The sequence below is a fragment of the Saccopteryx bilineata genome, chromosome 5, assembly GCF_036850765.1.
Source record: "Saccopteryx bilineata isolate mSacBil1 chromosome 5, mSacBil1_pri_phased_curated, whole genome shotgun sequence".
Lineage (NCBI taxonomy): Eukaryota > Metazoa > Chordata > Mammalia > Chiroptera > Emballonuridae > Saccopteryx > Saccopteryx bilineata.
The window spans coordinates 161877548-161902516 of record NC_089494.1 but is presented as its reverse complement, the minus strand read 5'-3'; the positions used below and the strand labels follow the sequence as shown (position 1 = coordinate 161902516).

Genomic DNA, 24969 nt, shown 5'->3' with positions numbered 1-24969 from the left:
AGAGTGTAACTATTGAAGGAACAGGGAGTGCTTATACGATCCTGTGAGGCTGAGAACAAAGGTCAGAGACCCTTATCAGAAGTTTATGTTTGAAATTTGCGCCACTAAGCTAAAACCGGCCCCTGTTGCTATGCCGGCCCCTGTTGCTATGCTTCGTGCGACCTCCCTAGCCAATAGCTAAACTGCCACATCTGCTTCTGTATTGTCCTTGCTCACTTAGGATATATAAGAACCTGGCTGTAAGCGCCAGGCACGGCTTCCATTTGCAGCTCCTAGTGAGCATGGTGTCTCCGGACATCTTGGGAGTTCGCCCCTGCGCAGGTTAAACTGGCCAATAAAGTAACATCTAAACTCCTGAAAATCTCCGACGTTTGTTCTCGTACCCGGTGGATGCAACAATGCACTGTTAATTAAAAAAGCAGGAAGTAAAAGAACAAAGAATAAATGAGACAAATATAAAAATTAAAAAATGGTGCATTTTTTTTTTTTTCTGAAGCTGGAAACGGGGAGAGACAGTCAGACAGACTCCCGCATGCGCCCGACTGGGATCCACCCGGCACGCCCACCAGGGGCGACGCTCTGCCCACCAGGGGGCGATGCTCTGCCCATCCTGGGCATCGCCATATTGCGACCAGAGCCACTCTAGCGCCTGAGGCAGAGGCCACAGAGCCATCCCCAGCGCCCGGGCCATCTCTGCTCCAATGGAGCCTTAGCTGCGGGAGGGGAAGAGAGAGACAGAGAGGAAAGCGCGGCGGAGGGGTGGAGAAGCAAATGGGCGCTTCTCCTGTGTGCCCTGGCCGGGAATCGAACCCGGGTCCTCCGCACGCTAGGCCGACGCTCTACCGCTGAGCCAACCGGCCAGGGCCCTAAAAAATGGTGCATTTTTAAAGAAATTAACACATTGGTTCTAAAATTTATATGGACAAGCAAAGGAGTTGAAATAGTGAAAACAATTTTGATAAAGAACCAACTTGGAGGATTCAAACTACCTTATTTCAAGACTAACTGTAAAGGTATAGTAATTAAGACAGTGTGATACAATGAAAAGATAGACATAGAGACCAATAGAGTAGAACAGATTCCAGGAACAGATGGACACATGTACAGTCAATTGACTTCCTATAAAGGTGCCAAGAAAAATAGTTTTTTCAATAAATGTTGCCTACACATGTATAAATCTTTTCCTCAAGAGTAGAAGCATCTGAACTAGTGTCCCAGCCTTCCGTCCCTACCCTCTCCCAATCTACAGCCACACAGCAGTCAGACTACCCTTCCCACACAAGGATTTCCCCTTTTAGTTCTGCACTGGCTTCGCGCCGTCCTCAAGAGAAAGCCCAGTCTTCTTAGAAGGCAGCCTCTTAACAAACCACTTCTTGAGCCTCATTCCTCGGCCTTCCTTCCCTTGTGCTCTATATTGATTCTAACAGTATTGAACTACTTACAGTTTTCTGTATAAAATAGGCTCCATCAAATGCCTAGGAAGTTCTTCTGCCTGGCTTATGAATATTCATCTTTCCTTCAGTATAATACTGTGGTATCACCTTTTCCAGGAAGCTCCCTAAGACAGTCCATGACTATGTATGGACCCCTCTAATATGTCCCCTTAGCTAACATGCCTACCCAAAACGTCAGTACTTGTCATACTTTATTGTAATTGCCTATTTCCTTGTTTCTTTCTCTGTTCTTTGTGATGATACATGCTACATCTTGCTAACTTTGATGTCCCCAGCCATTAGCACAGTTCCTGATATATAGTAGGTTCAACAACTATGCAGAAAAAGTGGTCATCCTGTTATCACCTGCCCTTTGTACTTCACAAGTAAACAGGTGTCTCCAAAACACTTTGCTCCTCTGAGGGATATGAAGGGCTGGACATGTTCCTTGGTAAACCATTGAATTACCCTTGTTCCACCTGTGATTCATTCTCAGAATTCCTATTAGCACATTCTAGGTCCACAGCCATATAGTCCCCCAATCTGTCATCATCCTCACTTAGGACAGGCTAAGAAGAGTTTGTTTCAGCCACAGGATGTCAGTTGAGCATAAGAAAAGTGGTCCTGGCCAAAGGAATGTAAAGAGATGCTCAGTGTCCTCCCTTGCAGGGTCAGTGAGTTGGCCCCATGCTTCACTGTAGAATGCTAAGGGAGGAGTCCTGTCTAGAGAAATGAAGACATTAAGTAACTCAAATGCCCTGGGGAAATATCTCACTTAATAGAAAAGCTGCATTCACTCTACCATGATCTTCATCACCAGTATTTGTGGAAACAAAGCAAAACAGGGCCCAGAACATGGAATTCTCAGCACATTTCAGTCAATACTTCCCCTAGTGTGTGGCCATGACACTACATTAGCCCAGGACTCTGACCACAGATATGAAAGAGTTTGAGGACACCTGGTGACCATTTCTGAATTTGCTTCAACTAGCTTATTTCACAGAGGAGAAAACTAAAAAGTCAGGTGTTTTACCCCAGCACAGCTAGTGGGTGGCCAAGGCCAAACTGCAGGATTCTTGTCCTCCACCTTTTGCTGCCTCAGCAATTAACAGACAGGCAGGCAAGGGTGTGGAAAGAAAGGCTCCAGGCAGGAGGTAGAGCTTTCTATCAGGCTTTCAAAAATTCAACAAATCATGAAGTGCTCAGTACTTGCCCCCTAGAAATTTGCAATTTAAAACAAGAGAGACTATGACATAACTCAAATAAAAATTAACAAAAACCACAATTCGTGTAAGCAAGTTCCTTGTGAGACATATTTCGCAGAGGTAGCAGAGACCCAGTAATGGGGTTTTGTGTTAAACTAAGGATTTCTAACTCAACCCTGGCAAGATGGATGGCTGTTGAAGTGTATTAGCAGAGAAAAGCTAGGAAAAGTTTTAAAATTTATGAAGGCCATTCTGGCTAACACTGACAGAGAGCAGGCCTGGAGACACAGAGATGTGCACAGCTTTGTTTGGGCAATACAAGGTATGCAAGGTGAGGACCTACAGGAAAGACTCATTTTCTAGCTTGAATAACTAGGGGTCTATAGGATTATCAAGCTTTACAGAGAACAGAGGAGAAGTTTTATGAGGTCAGAGAACTAAACATTCTCATTTTTGACATACTGAGTGTAAAGGCCCTACAGGCCATCCAGGTAGAAATGACCCTATAGAAAGTTGGACAGGCAGGCCTAGGGCTCAGATGCACAATGTGGATTGAGTTAAAGATTAGCTGAGCCTTTGAGACACATGGAACTGCCCAAAAAGGTCATGTGGAACAAGAGGACAATGAGGAGATGGGTGAGAACCCACCACATGAAATGGGCAGAGTCCACATGTGAGACAGAAGAGAGCAGTGGGTTCTCAGATCATAGAAGAGAAGCAAGCAACCCTACTCAAGTTTGCGCCAATGGAGCCTTGGCTGCGGGAGCGGAAGTGATAGAGAGAAAGGAAAGGGGGGAGGAGGGAGAAGCAAATGGGCGCTTCTCCTGTGTGCCCTGACTGGGAATCAATCCCTGGACTTCCACATGCTGGGCTGACACTCTATCGCTGAGCCAACCTGCCAGAGCCTAGCAACAATCTTAAAGGCAATCCAGACAGCACTCTTGTCCAAGTCCAGCAGATTTGGGTGACTCTCCAGAGTGTCCCCAAAAATTAGTGGCAGAGCTAGCTACAAAGGTGACTGGTGCTTTTTGCAAAAATGTCAGGTTATGCAGAAGAGCAATGCCACCTAGTGGTACACAAGGAGGTGGGCTCTAGAGCCAGACTGCCTGGTTCAAATCCTAGCCCTGTCACTGATGCATTGTCCCCTCTGGCAGTTCCCTTCCTCTGCAGTATTTTGGACAAGCTACTCTCATTTTCTGGGCAATACCTCATAGGATTGTTGAAACACATAAATAAGGTAAGAAGAAAAAGCGCTTGACTCATATCAACAGCACTGAATTAATGTTACTATATGTCTGCCTCTCTGAGACATTCAAGTTTAAGACTTAGACAACTACTCTACCAAATATTGGCCTGGTATGTTTAAGAAAAAATAACAAGTATAAAAGTTGTGAAAACGCAATAATTAGTGTTCTTCCTTCAGTGAGCTCAGTTGAATAACAAAACACAATTCTAAACTTCTCTGTCTTCATTCATTCTTCATTTATTCGATGACGACCATGAGCACTGTGTCAGGCACATGAAGAAGGCGGGGACATGGAGCACCTGCCCACAATGAGGGGACACCAGGCAGGACATGTGTGTCTTCTGTATGTCTCAATTTAGGATCCCTAGAAAGACTCAGAGACAGAGAGCTATATGCAGAACGCTTGGGACAAATATTCTTGGAAAATACAGCAGTAAAGATTAAGGAAGACACGATCAAGCAAGGGAGGAGTTGACCCATAAAGCAGTTGCAGCTGAGGCCTCTGATAATCCTATGGAGAGCTCTGGATTGGCGTGTTCTTTCTGAGTTTCCCCAGATTGAGGCAAGGGGGCTGGGCAGTTGCATACCTGCCTCAGTGGTCACTGGCAGTGAATCTCCACCACAGAGTGGGCTGCTTTCCACTTCCAGGGGCACTGCCCAGTGAGGGGCACAGCTGTAAAACATCCTGCCAGCTGAGAACTTCTAGAATTTAAACAAATCATCAAATACAGTGGCCACACCCTCCCTGTTACACTTCATGAACAGCAAACATTCCATCCCAGATGAATGGGCCGTACTTACCCCTGACCCTTAGAAAATCTCAATAAGGAGGACTGCCTACTAGATATAGCTCCAGGAAAGTGAGAACTTGGGGACAGCCTGATCTCATGCTTCACGATCTCTGAGAGTTTAATCACCCAGAAGAGTGTCTATTGCTTCACTAACTCTCTGACTATGACCATCACAGTCAGAAAAGCAAACAGAGCCTCTGGAGAAGGCAAATACTACCTAGCCACCTGCAGCATGAAGATGGAGGCTGCAGTGCTGCCAGGCGGTAGTTACCGGGACAGCAAGTTGACAGCTAATCTTGTCCCACGTGAGCCTTGTTAAGAGGCCCTCTGTTCTTCAAGCAGCACTCAGAAGCCAGATTTACCACTTAAATACATTAACTTCCCAATGGCAGCACTAAATGCTCCCTTTCTTCCTTCAGTTGAGGAGCATCTGAAAATAGTGTCGAGTCCCATCATACTGGTCGCACACCTGAATGTATGAGGGGACAGTATGGGCCAAGCTGGAAGGAGAGAGAGAGTGGGCTGGAGAGAGAGGGTCCTGTTACTGCAGCATAGACACTGGTGAGTAGAGCTAATTCCAGAGTGAGCTGTCATATGAAATAACACAGAGGTTAGAAGGGTTGTCAGAATTTGTCTAGTCCCTCATTTTATATTAAAAAAATAAGAAAACTAAAACCCAGAGAGCAGAGCTGACTTGCCCAATGTCATGCAAATAACTCATGATAGGATCAGATTAGAACTTAGATCAAATGATTTTCATTCCAGAATTCTGTCCACCACCCCAAAGAACATGGACGAAAGGGAGAAACGTGGGTAACAAAGCAAGTAAAGAGATGAAGCTAAAATTAAAAAGGAGAAGAAAAGGGTGAAAGATTAAACTAGGAAAGATACAGGCAAAGAACAATTATTAAAACTGGCGCAGATTCTAAAATTCACATGCACAAAAGGAGCACTTAAGCTAAATTTGTAGATGTTCACTTTCATATTTAAGCAAATGAATATATTACTTGTCACTCTTGGACCAAAAAGGAGAAACCAAGTACCAGCCTGGAATTGCGGGCAGGAAAGGATGTTTGCTTCTATTTGCATCTCAGCCCACAGGGGAGGCCAGCAGGGCACAGTCAGAGCCAGGTCCCAGGACAGAGGAGAGAGGCCAACCTGATAGTTCTCCTCTCATTCCTCCTCCGTGGCATTCAGTGCAACTGGCTCCCTGACTGTCCAGAAGGGTAGAACAGTTTCTCTGTCAGGTGATCTCATTTTCCACACTTTAATAATAAATCTATTCCAAGTTGGGAAATGAAGCAATTAAATTCTTGATGACAGGGTCACTTAGTGCTAAAAGAAAAGTTTCATTCTGTCAGACGAGAATCATATCGTTACTCACACCAAGGTTCCCATATGACAACTGTCATGACCCTCATCGACCTCATTCCTTGAGCTGACTCGTTCTTGATCTTGTTTCTCTGCAGTTGCCAGAAAGGGGGCACTAGGGATCCAGATGGGAAGGAAAGTCATTTACATGTTGGCTACTTGGAAAATTGTAAATCTGCCATGGGACTCTGGCACAGAGTGAATTGATTTCCTGTAATGTCGGGATCTTAGTACTGGGGAAATAATGTTAGGAATAGGTGAGGAATTGGAAAGGCTGAACAAGCAGAAGTTAACTAGCAGAGTAGTAAGAGGTCGGCATTCAGCAGAGATGAGTGTTCAAGGCCCTTATTCACTTGCATCGCTCATGAACCCGACTCTAGTTTTTTAGGTTGTTCCAACCTGAAGACCTGAATCCTGGGGTCTCTCCTGTCATGTTTACCCTGACTCTCGCTCCCCTTGGCCTGATGATCTGATCCTGTGTTCCTGACCCTCCTTCTTCTTTCTATCCTAGAATTACCCTGTTCCTGACCCAGTAACAGTATGTCATGTACTCAGTGCTAAGCACTGGACGTGTGCTATCTCATTTAATAAACTCTGGACCTTGGCTTCAGTAGTACGTGACCATACATCCAAGGCCTGCCTCCTCTGCACAGCTGGGGCTGGTATACCATCTTACCCAAGGGGTGGGTCCCAGAATCACCAAGGGAACTTAGTCAAAATATACATACCAGACCCATCAAAGACTTCTGGAATAGAATCTATTCCTAACAAGTTCCCCAGATGGTTGGAAAGATGACTCCTGATTAAGAGCTGTGGATCTGAGCTCTAAAGGGCATCCTGGCTTTGGCTGATCCCACCATACCAAAAATACACTAAACTCCTTCCTTGCCATGGAGACCCTGCTGCAGCCCCAATCTCGGCACCTGTTGTATCTGGCTTTTCCTACATATTTCATGCCAAAGTTTTTTTTAAGTGACTTGGAGTTAAGCATTGGTTCACATAATTATTCTCTTTCTTACACTGCTCAGAAACTCCTTTGGCAGAGACCACCTGAATCCGTGGAAGAACTTTTGAGCATGCCACACCTATAATTCATTCAGCCTTCAAAATAAAAATGCTAATGACAACCAGAAATATGATTGCTCTGCCCCCAGGTTTTATGGTAATAAGGGATATGCTGTTTTCCTTCTCCTATGATTGCAACAATCGTATCTACTGCAGTAGGGTAAAGCTTGGTTCCTCGAGACGTTAAGCCTGGGCATAGGATATTTTAAGGTGACCAATCATCTTCCTTTAGGGAGGACAGTCCTTCTTTTGTAAGTTCCATCCTCCCTTGAAAAGTATCCTTCTATATGTCCTCCTTTTTGATATTGGAAGTGAGGAGCCACTGAGCCATTTCACCCGCAGGTGTTGTAAAGTACCAAAGGCTACAGAATTAATATTAATATTTTAAGAGGCTTGGAGAACATTTTATTAATTTGGGTTAAGGTGTGCAGAGAAATTGTGAGAATAGTCTCTGTACTGTGTGATTGGCATAGTCAGGATAGCCCTTGACATTGTATTGTAAATGCAAGGGGAGGAAAACATGGATTCCCAGACATTCCACCATGCCTGTGGGGAAATGGGTGAATGGATAGCCAGGTGCAGGGAGAGAAAAACCAAAATAAACCTTTTCTCATAGCAATGAGTCATTTGCAGGCATTTGTGCCCACCGAAACTACCTCTCCTATGTAAATGCTTGTGGTTAACACGTGTGACTCTGGACAGAGATGGCAGATAAACAGTAGATAATATAGGAATGCCTTTAATCTGTAAAGAGACATCTTTCTACCATTGTATTTGCTTGTAAATTTTGTTTTCTCCAAAATGATGTATGGCTTGCAAATTGAACGTGGTCCTATCATGTTAAAGGACATATGACTATAACCAATAGTGGTAAGGGGCTCCTAATTGCAATTTTTGCTTCTGTATTTCCCACTTACTAAACTATAAAAACTAAGTAGAACAAAAGGCTGGCGCGCTCTCCCTCAGATTTCTGTGGGAGCTGCCGCCTCTTGGCCAAGCTAAACAATAAAGCTTTGGTGTGTAAACTACGGACCTTATTTCTGTCTTTCATGTTTTGGGTTCTCCGAATTTGGTTTAACAGGAAGACTAATCTGTAAATGTCCATATTCGATCAATGCAGAGTCAAGCCATTTCGTGCGATGTGACATATCTGTATTTGATATGACGATTCGCCAAGGCTAGTATACTGTGGCAAGACGCGATTATGAGATGCGTGCACTCCCCACGGGAGACCTTGAGAGAGTGCCCCATACACCTAGCACACAAATGGCTTTGTGTAGTTTTTACTGAAACATGACACCGCACGTACAACATTGTAGACTCACGATTCTTTCTTTCTCAGTGAATATTCAATCACAGGTAAGCACAATCCACTGTTTATTAATTCATTTTCTACTTAATAATTTCCAAATACATGTAATTTTATTTACAAGTATTTTCCTGAAATTTGAGTTTTAAAGTGTAAATCTAACCTTAAACCATATCTGTTGACAATGCATTTTGATGAAATAGTTGCATAAAACAGACTTTTTAAATTAGAAAATGATAAATACACCCAAATATCACTCCAAATTAGTGGTTTTGTTTGATATTTAGTTTTACTAAATGAGTACTTTCCTCTTACAATTACTATTAAAAATTAATATGCATGTAAGCATAATTACCATACAAAATATTAAAGACTTATGCACTTTTCATATTATACTTTATTATTGTTGCAATGAATAAAAGGTTTCTTTTATTTACGATATTGTTTTCAATTTATTTTTGTCTTCCTTTTCATTGCAAAAAAAATGGTCACCTTACATATTTGCTCCACTGACTACAAATTTGATGGCTCCTTTATCAACTTGCTGACAAGCAGGATAAAAGGGTATATCTGTAGCAGTCTTAGTTGGAAAAAAGGCCCTTCTCTTTGTCTAAGAAAATAGTAACTCTCCGTTTACTCTAAAGATTTTTATATGTTCGTGACATCCCACTATTTTGACCGGATCTTTCTTAGGCATTATTTGACTTAGCCGTGGTTCAATACCTAGAAACTGCTCTATCAACTGATTCTTAATACCTTTAATAACTGACGTTTTCAACTGGATGCAGTTGGACACATTTTCTTTCTCATCAAACATCTTAAACATGATGCAAGGTGACCGGGGCGACAGCAGGGAAGGACCCGGAATAAGGTAAGAATCGAATTCCAGAGGGCGGAACACAGCCTTAACCGCCGAAAGTCAGCAGAGACGGTCGGAGCTGCAGTCGTAAACCGGAAATAAACGTGCTTTACGTCTCTCCGTGAAAATTACTTCCGTTGCTAGGCACTTGGCGACACTTTCGCCGATTATTTTTCGTCTGCCTATTTCTCTCCGCCGCGGGGAGGTAATAGGGTGGAGGTTGAGAAGGAGAAAGAGTTACAGCAATCCTTATTGTTGCAGGAAAATAAAAATGGAGGGTACCTGTATTTTATTTTTATTATTGAAAACACGAATCATAATTCAGGTACCTAAACCAGAAACCAAGGGACCGCCGTGGGTGATACGCCTCTCCGCTCCTCACGCCACTGCCAGGTTCCGTCCTGTTCATTGGCCCTCTTCCCCGTCTCTCACCATCTTCCCCTCCCCCCACGCAGTCTGACATTGTTGCGCTGAGGGCGGTGAGACTGAAAGCCGCTGCTGCCTGTCACCGCTGAGTGCGAGCCTGTCCTTCTGAGCTCGCACCACCTGCACCCAGAGAGGAGGGGTTTGCGGCCAAAAGGGAAGCAAATGTTGTTGGATTTCAGTCGTTTTAAACGTATGCTAACTCATTTTACGGCCCAGAATTCAGTCCGTTTTGGTGGGTGTTCCAGGTGCTCCAGAAAAAAAATGTGCATTCTGCACATCTTGTGATGCCCTTTGGTGGGAGAAGTTGTTCCCCTTCCTTGCTGATTTCTTGTCTGCTTGTTAATATGAATTACTGATCAGCATATTGAAATCTCAGCATATTGAAATTCTGTGGATCTCTTTCTCTTTTCAGTCCTATCAGCTTTGCATTCATATATTACTAGGCTCCATTTATTGGATCCATACCCACTTAAGACTAATATGGAAGCCATCCTGTTAATTAGGATTTTATTCATACAGATTTTACTTGCCATCCTAAGAAGTGTGTGGTCTGTGAGAGCAGGAATTACGTATTTACCTCTACCTTCACCTAGCATAGGATATGTTTCATTATTCATACACACCAGGTACCTGATAAATAAAAGACTGCTTCTTCATTTCCTGAATGTGGTTCTTTCTTTCCCTGCCAGTTTCTATGGGAAAAGAATAAGAGCAAGTTCTTGATATCAGTACACTTCTCCCCAGTAAACATGTGCTTAATTTGGGAAGTGTGCACTGCAGCAGAAATCAGAACAGGTGCTGGATGTACAGTGGAAAAATAACATACATTTCCCATTCTTGAGAACTTACCTCACATGAGCATGTCATGTATAATCTCCCTATTCTCCAGACAAAAATCTGTATTAGTAGTAGGAGAACCGAGACTGTGTGTGTGTGTGTGTGTGTGTGTGTGTGTGCGCGCGCGCACGTGTACTTTAATTATAAGAAATTGGCTCGCATGATTTTGGTGGCTGATAAGTCCCAACATCCACAGTCAAATTTGGGGACTCAGGAGAGCCAATGGTGTCATTCGTCATTCAGTCTGAGTCCAAAGTGCTGAGAACCAGGAGAGCTAATGGTGTAAATTCTAGTTTGAGTCAGAAGACCAATGTTGGCCTTGGCCGGTGGCTCGCTGGATAGAGCATCGGCCCAGTTATGCACGTTCCCCGTCTGGGCACACATGAGGAGCTACCATCTGCTTCTCCCTCTCCTCCCCTTTCTCTCCCTCTTCCCATCCCATAGTCAGTGGCTGATTGGTTCAAGGGTGGCTCCAGAGCAGGTAGCCGGGTAGATCCTGGTCAGGGTGCATGTGGGAGTCCTCACTATCTCCCCTCCTCTCACCTAAAGAGGAAAGAAGAAGAAGACCAATGACTCACCTCAGAAGCCATCAAGCAGGAAGAATTCCTTCTTAATCAGGGGAAAGTCAGCTTTATAATTCAGAACTTCAACAGTTTATTGTCTACCATGAAAGGGACACTGGGCTCTAGTTTCTGCACCTAAAATTCTTCGAAAAATAAAGTGCTGTTACATTTTCTAAAACTTCACCTCTAAATTAAAACCTGGTTCTTGAACTTTATAGAAGAAACTTAGGTCTTTGAGGCTAATATATGTTAACATATGAAAAAATGTGACATATAAATGTTGCTTAAATTATATGTGAAACATTAAAATACAATACCAAATTGTTCTTGAAAATAACTTAAAATCAATTCAAACTTAATTATATAGATTTTTTAAAGAAAAATAAGGCCCTGGCCGGTTGGCTCAGCTTTAGAGCGTCGGCCTGGCGTGCAGGGAACCTGGGTTCGATTCCCCGCCAGGGCACACAGGAGAAGCGCCCATTTGTTTCTCCACCCCCGCCCCCTCCTTCCTCTCTGTCTCTCTCTTCCCCTCCCACAGCCAAGGCTCCATTGGAGCAAAGATGGCCTGGGCGCTGGGGATGGCTCCTTGGCCTCTGCCCCAGGTGCTAGAGTGGCTCTAGTCGACGCCCCAGAGGGGCAGAACATCGCCCCCTGGTGGGCATGCCAGGTGGATCCTGGTCGGGCACATGCGGGAGTCTGTCTGACTGTCCCCGTTTCCAGCTTCAGAAAAATACAAAAAAATAAAAATAAAGAAAGAAAAATAAAAGTTAAGGCACACAAACTCAGTGTTTTAAGCCTGGGGTGTACCACTTCCTAAGTTTTATTAGCCTCCCTTAGTATTACTTTATTTCATGAAATCTGAATAATATAGTATATACTTCACAATGTGTATGGGGTCATTGTAAGAAATAAAAAATACTGTATATAAAGAACTTAGTAGCAGGAAATAGTACATTTTTAATGTTTCAAATATTTATTTGCAAACACCCTTTGTGCAGTAACTATAAGGTTTAATTTTATACTATCTATAAAAAATGTATAGAAAATTACTGTAGCTTTTACTGTTTCAAGCACCGATGCCAGAATTCAATTTTATGTCTAATCTCAAGAGAATATGTAATTGAGATACAGTGATTATGTTGCAAAGATAAAATGAAGAAACTAAGTGGGAAAATGTCTATTTTTCAAATCTGCAAAATTTAAAATGTAAGTCACACACCGGATTTTAATAGTTTCAAATGTTTCACCTCAATACAGCATTGTCTGCATTTTGAGAAATGACCATTAATGGGCAGAAAAATCAAATGGAAGTCTCCATCCATGGGGTTCCCAAGTTGGCAGTAATGCACTGTATATTAGAATGAATATTCTCAACGAATAGGTAACTATTGTTTCTCATACAATTATTTTTCCTTAGTTGTATATCCTAAATAAATAAATCCATCTCTACAGAGTCCCACAGTATTTTTCAAGCTTAGGTGAAGCACATTCTAAACAGTAAAGTATTAATTTACTTTGCCCAATTTCTCTGTCTTTACATAATCAACAATAAAATAATTACTTTTAAAATGATGTGTATAAAAACATATATTATCCCTACTATTTTGGCCTGCTTAAAGAAATATAAGAATATTTTTCTCACATTAATTCAATTTATGAACTATTTTTAAAAATTCAACTAATTGTTTATATATTGTAAAAATAACCTCACAACACACAACATATTTTTATGTCTTCTACCTGCTGCTCCACTGCACAGGTAACACGGCCAAGTTTCTCCTCTACTGCAAAAATGCCTCTGCAGACTGAACATATACATGGTGGGAAGGGAGGGGTGTATGTGTGCAGGTGGCCCGTGCACGTTTGTGTGGAGGTGCCCGGAAGAAACAATCCCACATGGGAAGAGTGGGAAGGGGGTCCCAGGATTTTAGAGGCTCTCGTGCCCAAAGCAACCCCCCAGGAGGCTTTAGTTCTGGACCAGGAGGCGAGAATCCTCCCTTCCCATCGGGACAGCCACCTCCCGCCCTAGGCCAGTCCCTACCTCTCCTGGCTGTAGTTTTCTAATTGTTTCATGAGAGTTGCACATGGAATCACATGAGCCCAGCTCAGTGCGGACTCAGCTCCTAGGTGGGGGTGGCCAGGCACACTTGAAGGTGCATAACCTCTCTCCACGTGGGGACTCCCAAGCAGAGCAGCCCTTAGCTGCCGATGTCCATGGCAGGGCACAGACAGGGCCACAGAGTGTATGTGAGATGCCATTTCATGACATGCACAGTGTACCAACAGGTCTCAGCCTGGCCAGCAGGGCTCGGCCCCAGCAGCCTGGCTCTGAGACCCATGATCCCTGGAACCACTGCACCACCTCACTCCCACTAGGTGGGCCAGAGACCTGGGGACGTGAGTCATGGACTACACCTCCACATCACTGCGCTTATGCCCAGACTGTACCCTCGGTGCCAGCTCCATGCGTGGCTGGGTCAGTGGGTTCTGGGGGCAGCAGTGGACACTGAGATCAGGCAGGAAGAAACTCAGGCCACCCTTCGCCCTCTTCTCTGCCTCCCTCCCTGATTTCTCTGGCAGGACTCCAGGACGTGAGTTCCAGCCTGTCCCTGGCTGGTGAAATGGGACAGGAGGAATCCCTGGAGGGAGGTGGCCCTACAGGACAGCAGAGTGAGTGTTGGGGGTAATTACTGTTATTAGGGAGTCCCCCATCTCACTGAGTTCAGCCCATTTTATAGATGTGAAGTGGCACCGAAGCTCAAGGTCCCTTAGCTGCAAGTGACCAAGGCCAGCTGGACTGGGGTTCTGCAGTCAGGATATGAGCTTGTCTGTCTCGGGGCTGTGACACAGACCCAGGTCAATCTGACCCCAAAGGGTGTACTGTTAACAGAAGCCCAAGGAAATGGCCCCTGAGCCCAGCCTTGGAGGATACTCCATCCTGGATGAGGGCAGTGGGAGAGGCCCTGCAGGCAGTGAGCTGAAGCCAACCAGGGCTTGTAGGTTTGCAGGTGAGGAAGGCTCTCGGGCGGCTGGACTGGGGGTGAGGGGTGCACACTGAGGGTGTGCGAAAGGATCAGGCCACACGGCTCGGAATGCCAGACAAGGAATCAAGCATGTGGGGGTTGGATAGGAACCACAATCCAGGTAGTCTTTTCAGCATCCTAGAGCTGAAGAGAGCTGAGTGGAGCACATTATCCACCCCCCCCCAATGCCTGGATCTCCTAAGAGCTCCCCAGGGAGGAGGATAGGAGAGCTCCCCCAGTGTTCTCATGTGTGCAGTGGTGGGCTGTGGTAGTTGTCTGCCTCCCGGGACTAGATATGCTGCCTGCAAGGGCCTGAACTGGCTGCTCATCAAAGTACCTGTTCAGGAGCTCTCTATACCCAGAGGGGTCCAAGCATAGGACCTACTGGCTCATGTCTGTGTTGCTCTTGTCTGTGTTGCTGTTGTCCTCCGGGCTGACAGGGATGAAGCAGCACCATCCACCTGCTGGATATGAAACAACAGTGAGGAGCTGTGGTTGCAGACCTTGGGGGCATCATGCTGAGTCTGTGTGTGTCAGTCAAGGGCATAGTGGAAGCTGACCAGGAGATGATGTCAGAAGTTGAACTGTAATCGTGGTTCTGAGGAAACTAGGAGGAAGTCGACTCCCAGAACAGTGGAGGATGGTAATGTCAGCAGCAGTCCTGGACTCTGGAGGGCACCTCATGCCAGGGTGCAACTTCTGGGCCTTCTAGCAACTGCGGCTTCTTGGCTTTTTTTGTGGGTGCAGATTGGAGAACACAACCTGAGAAGGGAGGTGCTGTGGCAGTGCTGACAGGGAGAAGGGGAAGGCACTCACCTTTTCTTGGCCCTCAGGAAACTCCAAGAAAAAGCTCATGTTGACCTTCACTTCAGAGCTGGAGGAGCCTCTGAGTGCTCACTGAACACACCAGCAGGTCCTCTCTGTGAGGGAGGACTGTGCTTGCAATGGACTTGGAGCTGCTTCTGGTCCTGGGCTCTCCTCTGGGGCTCTTGTGGCTGAATGGAAGGGCTGGCTGTGCAGTGTTCACACCCACTGGGTGAGTGGTTACCTCAGGGTGCCTTGGGCACAGGTGGCAGTTACCCACCTTCAGTAAGACACTGGGGAAGTACTCAGAGGCCAATGATAGGTGGTGGGCCGGGCTCCATGCCCATGCAGCATTCCTTGGCACAAGTAGGATAGACTTTTGGGTCCCAGAGGACAGAGGGCACCCAGGTCACTGAGTGGTCTCTGCAAGGTCAGTTCAGCTGTGGACAAACTGGTTTCTTGTTTATGACAACATGTATATTTTCAACAGCAAGAGAATTTCAGGACAAAGGAGGAATCTAAGGTTGTCCTGGGCAGGCAGCCGAGGCAGAATATGCTCTGGTAACCCGGTCTACTCCAGTCTGCAAGGTCTTACCTGTAGGACAGCCAAGACCCTAGAGGGGCTGGTGAGAAGATGTCCTTCGTGAGCTAGAGAAAAAAAAAAGATAGTAAACCTGAACTTAGCAGAAGGAAGGAAAGAAACAGGATTAGAACATTCAAGAAAAGCAATTCAAACAGAAGTTCCTTCTTAGAAAGATGTACAAAATTGACAGATATTTAGCTAGATTAACTAAAACAAAACAAGAAGTTGCAAATTATTAAAATCAGAAATGACAATGAGACATTATTAATGACTCTACATAAAGAAAACAAAGATTATTAAGAGAATACTAAACCCTGGCCAGTTAGCTCACTTGGTTAAAGCATCATCCCTATATGTCAAGGTTGTGGGTTGGATCCGTGGTCAGGGCATATACAAGAATCAACCAATGAGTGCATAAATAAGTAGGACAACAAATTGATATCTCTCTCTCTCTCTCTCTCTCTCTCTCACACACACACACACACACACACACACACACACACACCAATCAATCTATGATTTTTTTAGAAGAGTACTAAAAACCATTGTATGCCTCAAAATCAGTTAAGGTAGATGAAGTGAGTGCTGAGCTGCACGTAAGCCATCAACTGCTTTAGGATGATAATGTCCACATCCTCCAAATGCTGACCCCCATTGGTCTCAGCCCCAAATGTCCCCCAAAAGGAGCCTCTCTCTTGACTCAGAGCCCACTCACTCTTTAGTTGTTCCTGACGTCTGTCATCCTTCTGACAATGAGGGCAGAGGAAGCCATATCTAGAGGAGGCCAGGAAACTGTCACATCAAATGTCTTGTGTCCTCTACCTGCTATGATGTCTAGTGGAAGTGGTCGATGTGCCAGCTGGCATGAAGTCAAGAAGGTAGAAATTTTGGTCTGCTCCATTCAATAAACTATGTGAAGGATCTAGGAAAGGACCCACCTGCAGTAGGCACTGACTATATCTATTTTTGACAGATTGAATCTTTTCAGGTATCTCAACAAGCCTCCAGGGGTCCCTGCTCTGGCTACACCCAGGACAGGGGACTGCCCAGATAGAATGTGGAACCTCCTTTCAAATGGGAAACAGCTTTTCCTAAGGCCACAGAATAATTGAGGCTGGAGGCAGAGAGCTTCTTCATAGGGAAGAGAAAATAAAAAATAACCACAGCACTCAGCAGCCCTTTCCACAGAGCGAAGAACAGGGTCAGCACTCTCCATGGCTTATTCCATTTAGTCCTGACAATAACCCTCTGAGCTAGGTCCTCATAGCACCCTGGTTTTCACATGGGCAAACTGAGGCTCAGAGAGCTGGAGTGACAATCCCACAACACACAGCTAGGAGGTGTACTGTGAAAGGGAGAAGCACCCACCTTTTCCGCAGGAAAGTGATCCTATTTAGTCAGGATCATTGACCTCTTTTCTTTGAGACTGTCAAATAAAAAATAACAACAACCAATACAGTAGACATCCACTGTGAATGATCAAAATGATACTTATATTTTTCAGATCAGCAAAATATAATTTTTGCTGTGCAAAAATTTTAGGAATTAGTTTATATGTGCCCTGAGATAAAACTCTTGAAAATCACTAGACTAGAAGGTCCAGCTCTTTCCATACGTGTGGGAGTCCTTGTTTATCATTTGTTTGAATAAGCTCTCCATTCTTTTCTCTCACTCTTCTTCTTCTGGTATGTCCATTATTTTGTATAATCCTTTTTGGCAAAATCTGATTGTTCCTATAAAATTCTTTCACTTTTTTAAAAAACTCAACTCTATCTCTTGTTCCCTCTGCATCCTTTCTAGATTTCTATCCTCAATACTGCTAATTATTTCCTCCGTCTGGTCAGCTCTAGTTTCTCTGCCTGCCAGTTGGCTCTTTATCTCTTTTTCGAATTCTTCATCTCCAGAATTTCTATTTCGTATTTTAGAGTTTCAACATCCTTGGTAAAGTACTCATATTTTTAATTGACTTTCCTCCTGAGCATGTTAAAGTGACTGTCTGAGTTTTCTCCCATCTGGTTGAGTTTTGTCAGAACTGCTGAATTCTCTGTCATTTATATCACATATTTCTATGTCTTTAAGTTTATTATATTGAGACTTTAAATTTTTTTCCTGAGTTACTTTGTTACCTTGGTTATTCATGGCAGTTGATGGATTCTTTCTCTGTCTGGACATTTATGTATGAATGGCACTTTTCTAATACATTGATAAGTTCTTCTATTGTTTTCCAGTAGGGGGCACTGCTCACAAGCTTTTCAGCTTTCTTGCATGCTCCAAATTTCCAGATCTCTCAGGGGTGATGTTAAATTCGATGTGTTCCCAGTGAAGGTGGGTGTCTCCTCTATGTCCTTGTACCTCAGACTCAGTGGATCAACCCTAGAGCAGAATGTGTTGACAATAGGCTTCCAAAGTTATGAAATCCCACTGCTTTTTCCTGCTGCCAGACCTTGTCAGAAGTGCAGCTGTGATATGTGAGGATGGGGTGAAGTAGAAGAATCTGGTTGCTTCTTTTGTTTCTCTGCTCTTGTAGTACTATTGGTTGCAGACCTCTGAGGCATCTTCTGTGTGTCCTCACCCAACACTGGCATTAGCTGTAGAGTGCACCTGTTGCTCAGGGAAAATGCGTTTCAATAGTACTAGTTCTCTCTTTTACAGAAAAAGTTCTCTGCAACCTAACACTTACTGCTACAGTTTCTTTTTAGGCTTCCTCAGGGAGATAAAGGATAAATGACCAGGTTCCATGGCTTTGTTTTTCTGTCTGAAATGTGAATTGACAGACAACTGTGGTTGCACCACTGTGCTTTGTTTCTGACCAGGTTTCTGGACTCAGCTGCAGCTCATAGTGTCTACTCCTGCAAGAATGCTCTCTGAATCTCCTTGCTCCTCCTTGCAGAAGAGAGTGCCATGGGAACCTGATTTCTCCCCTCTATGGGTTGAGCACTACACTGAGCTTGGCATTGTGAACTACAAGCTTCAGGTTGTGTCTTTGTCTAGTCTCAGCTCTTCTCTCTTCCCACATCCCCAGTTCACGTTCACTTGCCCATCATCAGATGTTTCAATGTGCAGATTTCTCAAACATGTTTCTAAACTGATCAGAAAATTTGTTGTTGAATTATAGATGTTTAAATAGTTAAAACTTCAAGAGGAGAAATCAAGTGGATCTCTCATTCTGCCATTCTTTTAATGTCACAACACATTCTTCTAATGGCACAAGACAGTCTTGATTAGGGTTTTCCAACTTCGGCCTTACTCAGTACTACTTAATGAGCACTTAAAACATAGTGCCTGACCAGGTGGTGGCGCAGTGAATAGAGTGTAGAACTGGGAAGCAGAGGACCTGGGTTCGAGACCCCGAGGTTGCCAGCTTGAGTGCGGGCTCATCTGGTTTAAGGAAAAGCCCACCAGCTTGAACCCAAGGTCGCTGGCTCCAGCAAGGGGTTACTGGGTCTGCTGAAGGCCCGTGGTCAAGGCATATATGAGAAAGCAATCAATGAACAACTAAGGTGTTGCAATGTACAATGAAAAACTAATAATTGATTCTTCTCATCTCTCTCTGTTCCTGACTGTCTGTCCCTGTCTATCCCTCTCTCTGACTCACTCTCTGTCTCTGTAAAAAATAAATTAATTAATTAATTTAAAAAAAATTTTTTTTAAAAAACATAGTGATTTGTTGTTGCCCGGTGGGTGGATATCCCAGCTTTGATTCCTAGTTAGCGCACAAGGAGAAACAACCATCTGCTTCTCCAGCCCTTTCCCTCCTCTCTCTCTCTCTCTCTCTCTCTCTCTCTCTCTCTTCCCCTTGCACAGCTGCTCAGTTCAAGCAAATAAGCCTCAGGCACTGAGGATCGCTTTGTGGCCTTCACCTCAGGTGCTAAAAAAATGACTGTTGCTGAGCAAACGAGCAAAGGCCCCAGATGGGCAGAATATAGCCCCCTAGTGGGCTTGCCAGGTGGGTCCTGATCAGGAATCTGTCTGTCTGCTTCTCCTCCTCTCACTAAAATTAAAAAGAGAGAGAGAGAGAGAGAGAGAGAGAGAGAGAGAGAGAGAGAGAGAAAACAAAAGCACATAGTGATCTGTAAGCTTTCCTAAAGAGCACATGAGTAAGAATCTCTGGTAGGTGTGGGTCTCAGCTTTAAGTTAAAGGATCCATATAAATAAAGGCCGAGCAATTATCTGCGTTGTAGAGACATTTGTCTGACATGATTGGTAAAAGGACAGACTAAGAAGTGAAAACCCCAGGAGGCCTCACCCAGTCTAACTGCACAAAAACTTCATTTATTTAATACAGAGTGTCCGTGAAGTCTTGGTGCACTTTTGACTGTCACAGGAAAACTACAAGAGATAGAAATGTAAAATCTGCACCAAATAAAAGGAAAACTCTCCCAGTTTCATACCTACTCAGTGCAGTTTGATGTGGGCTCATGTACAGATTTTTTAGGGCTCCTTAGGTAGCTATCCCGTATAGCCTCTACAGACTCGTCACTGACTGATGGCCTACCAGAATGGTTTGGTTTCTCCACCAAACTCCCGGTTTCCTTCAACTGCTTATCCCTCCAAGTAATGTTATTCCTATGTGGTGGCACTTTGTTATAAACACGCCGATATTCAGATTGCACTTTGGTCACAGATTCGAATTTAGCAAGCCACAGAACACACTGAACTTTTCTCTGTACCGTCCACATCTCGACTGGCATGGCCGTGAGCTCTCTGCTGTATACAAAATGTTACATCATCATCTGCGCATGCGCACATGCTGCCACATCATTCTACAGAAACTGGGAGGGTTTTCCTTTTATTTGGTGCAGATTTTACATTTCTATCATCTTTTGTTGCTTTCCTGTGACTGGTCAAAAGTGCACCATGACTTTACGGACACACTGTATAATGCTTTCTCTTTTCTTTCCTTTTGATCCAAACTGACTTCATCCAACAACCTGACACCCATCTCCTTATCCCTTGCACATCCACTTAATAGTCAAACACTCAGGATGGTGAAATTCTGGTAAGCATCATATAATCTTAAGAGCAAAGCCCTGGGTCTGTTGAACATAGAGACAATGTTTCCATCAACTAGAAATAACATCTAAGATTCAGTTGTGTTCTAGTTAAACAGTGAACTACTCCACCAACCACACCCTTGTACAACCAGAAAGAGCAACTATGTGGCTGACTGATGTCACCACCAGATGTAAGAATCAACTATACCCTACCTTAGTGCCCACCAATTAATAAAGACATTAATCTTATCTCCACCATAATTAATGATTTTCTTCTCCCTATATAACCCATACTTTAGAAGCCATCTGGGAGACATGTCTTTGAGCATGAGCATGGTGTCATTGACTCCTAGCATGGGGCCATTTTCTTAATTATTAACATTTACTTGCTGCAAATTCTTATTTGCATTTGATTGGGCATTGATTCATGCAGATGAATGAACCCCTTTAGTTCAGTAACACAGCAGCAAATCTGTTTAAAGAAGAAATGTGAAGAGGATGATAAACTTTTATTTAACTTATAACATAAACTAATCTAAACAAATAAACTCTCTGGGAACTAAAGGAGAATCTCACTGACTTCAATATTTTTTCTAAATGTATCGATTTTAGAGAGAGAAGAAAGTAGAGAGAGAGAAACATCCATTTATTGTTCTACTTATTCTGTGCATTCACTGGTTGACTTCTATATGTGTCTTGATTGGGGATTGAACCTGCAGCCTGGGTGTATTGGAAAAATGCTCTAACCAACTGAGCTAGCCTTACCAGGGTTGACTATAATTCTTCAGGAATCAAGAACTTAATAGACCAAGATGTAGGAAAAACCACAGAGTAAGAGAAGTGATCAATGTGAAATGTGATAAATTTAAGATTTCATTGCAGAAACAATTATACATAGAAACATAATACCAGAGTGACCCATTTCAAAACCTCGGGCTTGCCCAGTCAAGGCACATAGGAGAAGCAACCACTCTGAGTTGATGTTTCTCATTCTTTTCCCTATTTCTCTCTCTATCCTTTATCAAAAATCAATAAATAAAATCTTTTAAACAATAGATCAGCTGGCACAACTACTCTGCTTAGAAATTATAATATCATTCTTCATTTCTCTCAGAATAAAGCTTTTTTCAAAAGCTACATGATAGAGTCCCCCATTGATCATCTGGACCTTATCTCCTACTTCTACCTCTCTTGCCCCCTAAACTCTGCTGCCCACATTGGCCTAATTGCTGTCACATAAATAGTATAGAAACACTTCTTTTTTAAAAAAAAAATTTTATTGATGTTACAGAGAGAGTGGGGTAGAGCAAAAAGTATCAATTCATAGTAGCTTTGCTTTAGTTGTTCATTGATTTCTCAACATATATGCCTTCACCAGGAAACCTAGGGTTCTGAACCAGCAACCTTAGGCTCCTGATACTTTATACACTGCACCACCACAGACCAGGCAGGAACACTTACTTCTTGCCTTAGCCTATCTGTTCCATGTCCATGATTACTTTCCTACATATCAATATAGCTCATTCTCTTGCCTAAATTTTTGACCATAGTCATTTTCACAGTGAAATTGTTTCAAATTATCTCATAATAGCACCTAACAGTCCCACCCTCACCATTACTTATTCTCCTCTTCAGCTTTATTTTCTTCACATCACTGTCAAGGATCATGAAAAACATAAGATTCTAGTGTTAGCCTGGAGTGCAGGAGTCCCGGATTCGATTTCTGGCCAGGGTACACAGGGGAGGTGCCCATCTGCTTCTCCACCCCTCCCCCTCTCCTTCCTCTCTGTTTCTCTCTTCCCCTCCCGCAGCTAAGCCTCCATTGGAGTAAAGTTGGCCCGGGCGCTGAGGAAGGCTCTATGGCCTCTGCCTCAGGCTCTGGAATGATTCTGTTCACAACAGAGCGCACCCCAGATGGGCAGAGCAACATCCTCTGGTGGGCATGCTGGGTGCATCCCGGTCAGGCGCATGCAGGAGTTGGTCTGACTGCCTCCCCATTTCCAACTTCAGAAAAATACAAAACAAATAAACATAAAATAAAAATATGTTTTTATGTAAAAATAAAAACATAAAATTCTGACCTGACTCACAAGCTAATAAATGAACATGCATGATTTCATGGGTGCTGGTAGAAGGCAGTTTATTACTCACAATAGCTGTAGCCAAGTAACAGCACTTTTTTCCACCTCTGTTGAGATACATGTTAGTTGACATATAACACTGTGTGAGTTTAGAGTATATGTGATGGTTTGATGTATGCATACAGTGAAATTATTTCCCACAATAAGGTAAGCTGGGCTAGTTCCTTGAGCCCCCATTTCTACAGAGGTTAAGTGAAGAGGCCCTGAAGATAACTGAAGAGGCAGTGGGTTGAGTTACAGGAGACAACCTGGGTCTAGGGAGCCTGGATCCATGACAGTGAGCATTAAACATACTACCTTTCTCCGGCAGGCAGTATTTTCTTCATATTACTGAACAGTGCCTTACTTCCTCTGAGGGGAGCCACTTGGTCTCTAATCTGAGGCTATACAAACTTCTTGAAAAAAAGCAGTGTCTCTGCTTATCAAGTGTACAAAACCCTGAGAGCCTATGCAGACTTATCTCCAATGGGCACTCCTCAGTTCAAACAGCCAAACACCTTTTGTCTCCTTCATAGTCTTCCTTACTGGACTGTAACCTCAAAACATTTCTTATTTGAATTTAATTCCTCCTATTTTATTTATTAATAAAACAATGTCTGGCAGATAAAAAAACTTTCATTGAAGGTATGTTGAATGAGTAAATAAATAAATGGCAAAATATGTAAGATCTAATCAAAATGCCAAAATCTAGGGAGATGATTATTAAAGTGAATAAATTAATAAGATGCACTGCTTTACAACAGTAAAATATAATATTGAAATTTTTAAACAATATTTCAGAATGTTTAAATAGACTAAGTATACATTATATTTATTCTCTTTTACTTTTTATTATCCAAATTTTCTGTAATTTGTATGTATTATAAATTTTAATTATCAGGAAAACAACCATTTTCATTTGGAAGTATTTATTATTACATTTAAAAAAATATTTTCAAAAGAAATAGGGCAAGGTGCCTGGAACTACAGAACTGCTTTTAATCACTTCCACCAAGTGCAGGAATCCTATCCGTACCCTTAGAAACAAGAGATGCTGGTGGAACTCATGGAGGATAGCTGATGGTCAATATTCTTCAGAAAATGGGTAATAAGGGTGATCAGCAGCACTGAAAGAGAAAGAGAGATATTCATTTGCTAACTCGGTCCCAGGCTGTCAAAGGGAGGGTTTCTGTGGATGCAGTCAGGATGGGCAAAAAACTCTTCAGGTTCCAACCACACCCATCCTTCTACCTCAACACGCAGACATGCAGCTCTTGGTGTATGTGCCCGATTCCCACACTCGCGTGCAGTAGATCACAGTTAGCCAGAGGATGTAAGTGCTACAGCTAAAAGGTGGTGGTTATTTTGGCCCATGTGTCATTTTTGTCCCTGGATCATCAGAATGCTAATAGTGAAGACTTTGCTGCTCTTTTCAACAAATTCATTTAATAATTCAGGCTCCCTCCCTTAAAGAACTTCTATTCTCTGGAGGAGTTGAGATGTTTGCCGACATGACCATACATGCCAACTGTAATTACTGCTTTCAGAAACTAAGTTGGTATACGCTGCTGGAGTCACTAGGCTCAATTAATTTCAAGATTCGTTTATACTTCAGTTTGGTCAAATTACATAACTGAGGAAATGGAGTTACTGATAAGGATAAAATGCCAGCGGAGAGATACATCTGGAAGACAGGGACGGTGACTTAGGAAAGGAATATGCAGTTAAGGAAAAATGCCACTGGCCCCGCCAGGAGGAGGTGGAAGCGGGTGCACATTATGACTTTCCCACACTTGCCTTCATGGGCCCCTCCTCCATAAAAAATATTAACGTTACATTTTACAACTGTGTTAATACACAAATGAATAGAGTTCAGGCTAGATTCATTATTACATGGTCATCAATATAATCATATTTTTTTTCCTGAAATGTTAAAAAGGGCAAAATGTCCTACGGGCTGGTCCTCAACAACACTGTATCGCAAGGAACTGTTTTCTAGGACAAGAACAAAGCAGTTATTATGAGTAGTGGACTGATCACCACTAGATTGAAAATTAAAAACATTGTTTAGAATTAACTTCAATTCCTTCCTTCTCTGGATGTAATTATTGTTCCTCTTCCCTTCCTCACAAACACTCATTGCCTTTGTCTCCCAATCCAAATATTATTTGGGCTTCTGCCTATATTACTGATTCCCAAATAGCTACTCTTAATGATCTCAATAGATGACTGTTGTTTCTTACTTTGAATGGGCTTTTATTTTTAGATTAGCACCCCAGAAAGTACAGTGGGCCATAGGAACAGTGCCTTCTGTGTCAAGTGGGTAAGTCACAGCTGGGT

At 43.2% G+C, this 24969-nt stretch overlaps 1 protein-coding gene and 1 pseudogene across 5 annotated transcripts in view; both read right to left on the bottom strand.

Annotated features, from left to right (window-relative positions):
• Window positions 1–272: 272 nt before the first annotated feature.
• LOC136306583 (malignant T-cell-amplified sequence 1-like) lies at window positions 273–9331 on the bottom strand (annotated as a pseudogene).
• Window positions 9332–23541: 14210 nt separating this feature from the next.
• LOC136306243 (aldo-keto reductase family 1 member C15-like) overlaps window positions 23542–24969 on the bottom strand; it is a 48974-nt gene continuing 47546 nt past the window's right edge. For all 5 annotated transcript variants that reach the window (XM_066232634.1, XM_066232631.1, XM_066232632.1 and 2 more), the window contains one exon: window positions 23542–23756. In XM_066232634.1, the coding sequence (XP_066088731.1) occupies window positions 23748–23756 (9 nt within the window). In that variant the 3' untranslated portion in view covers window positions 23542–23747. The remainder of the gene's footprint in view (window positions 23757–24969) is intronic.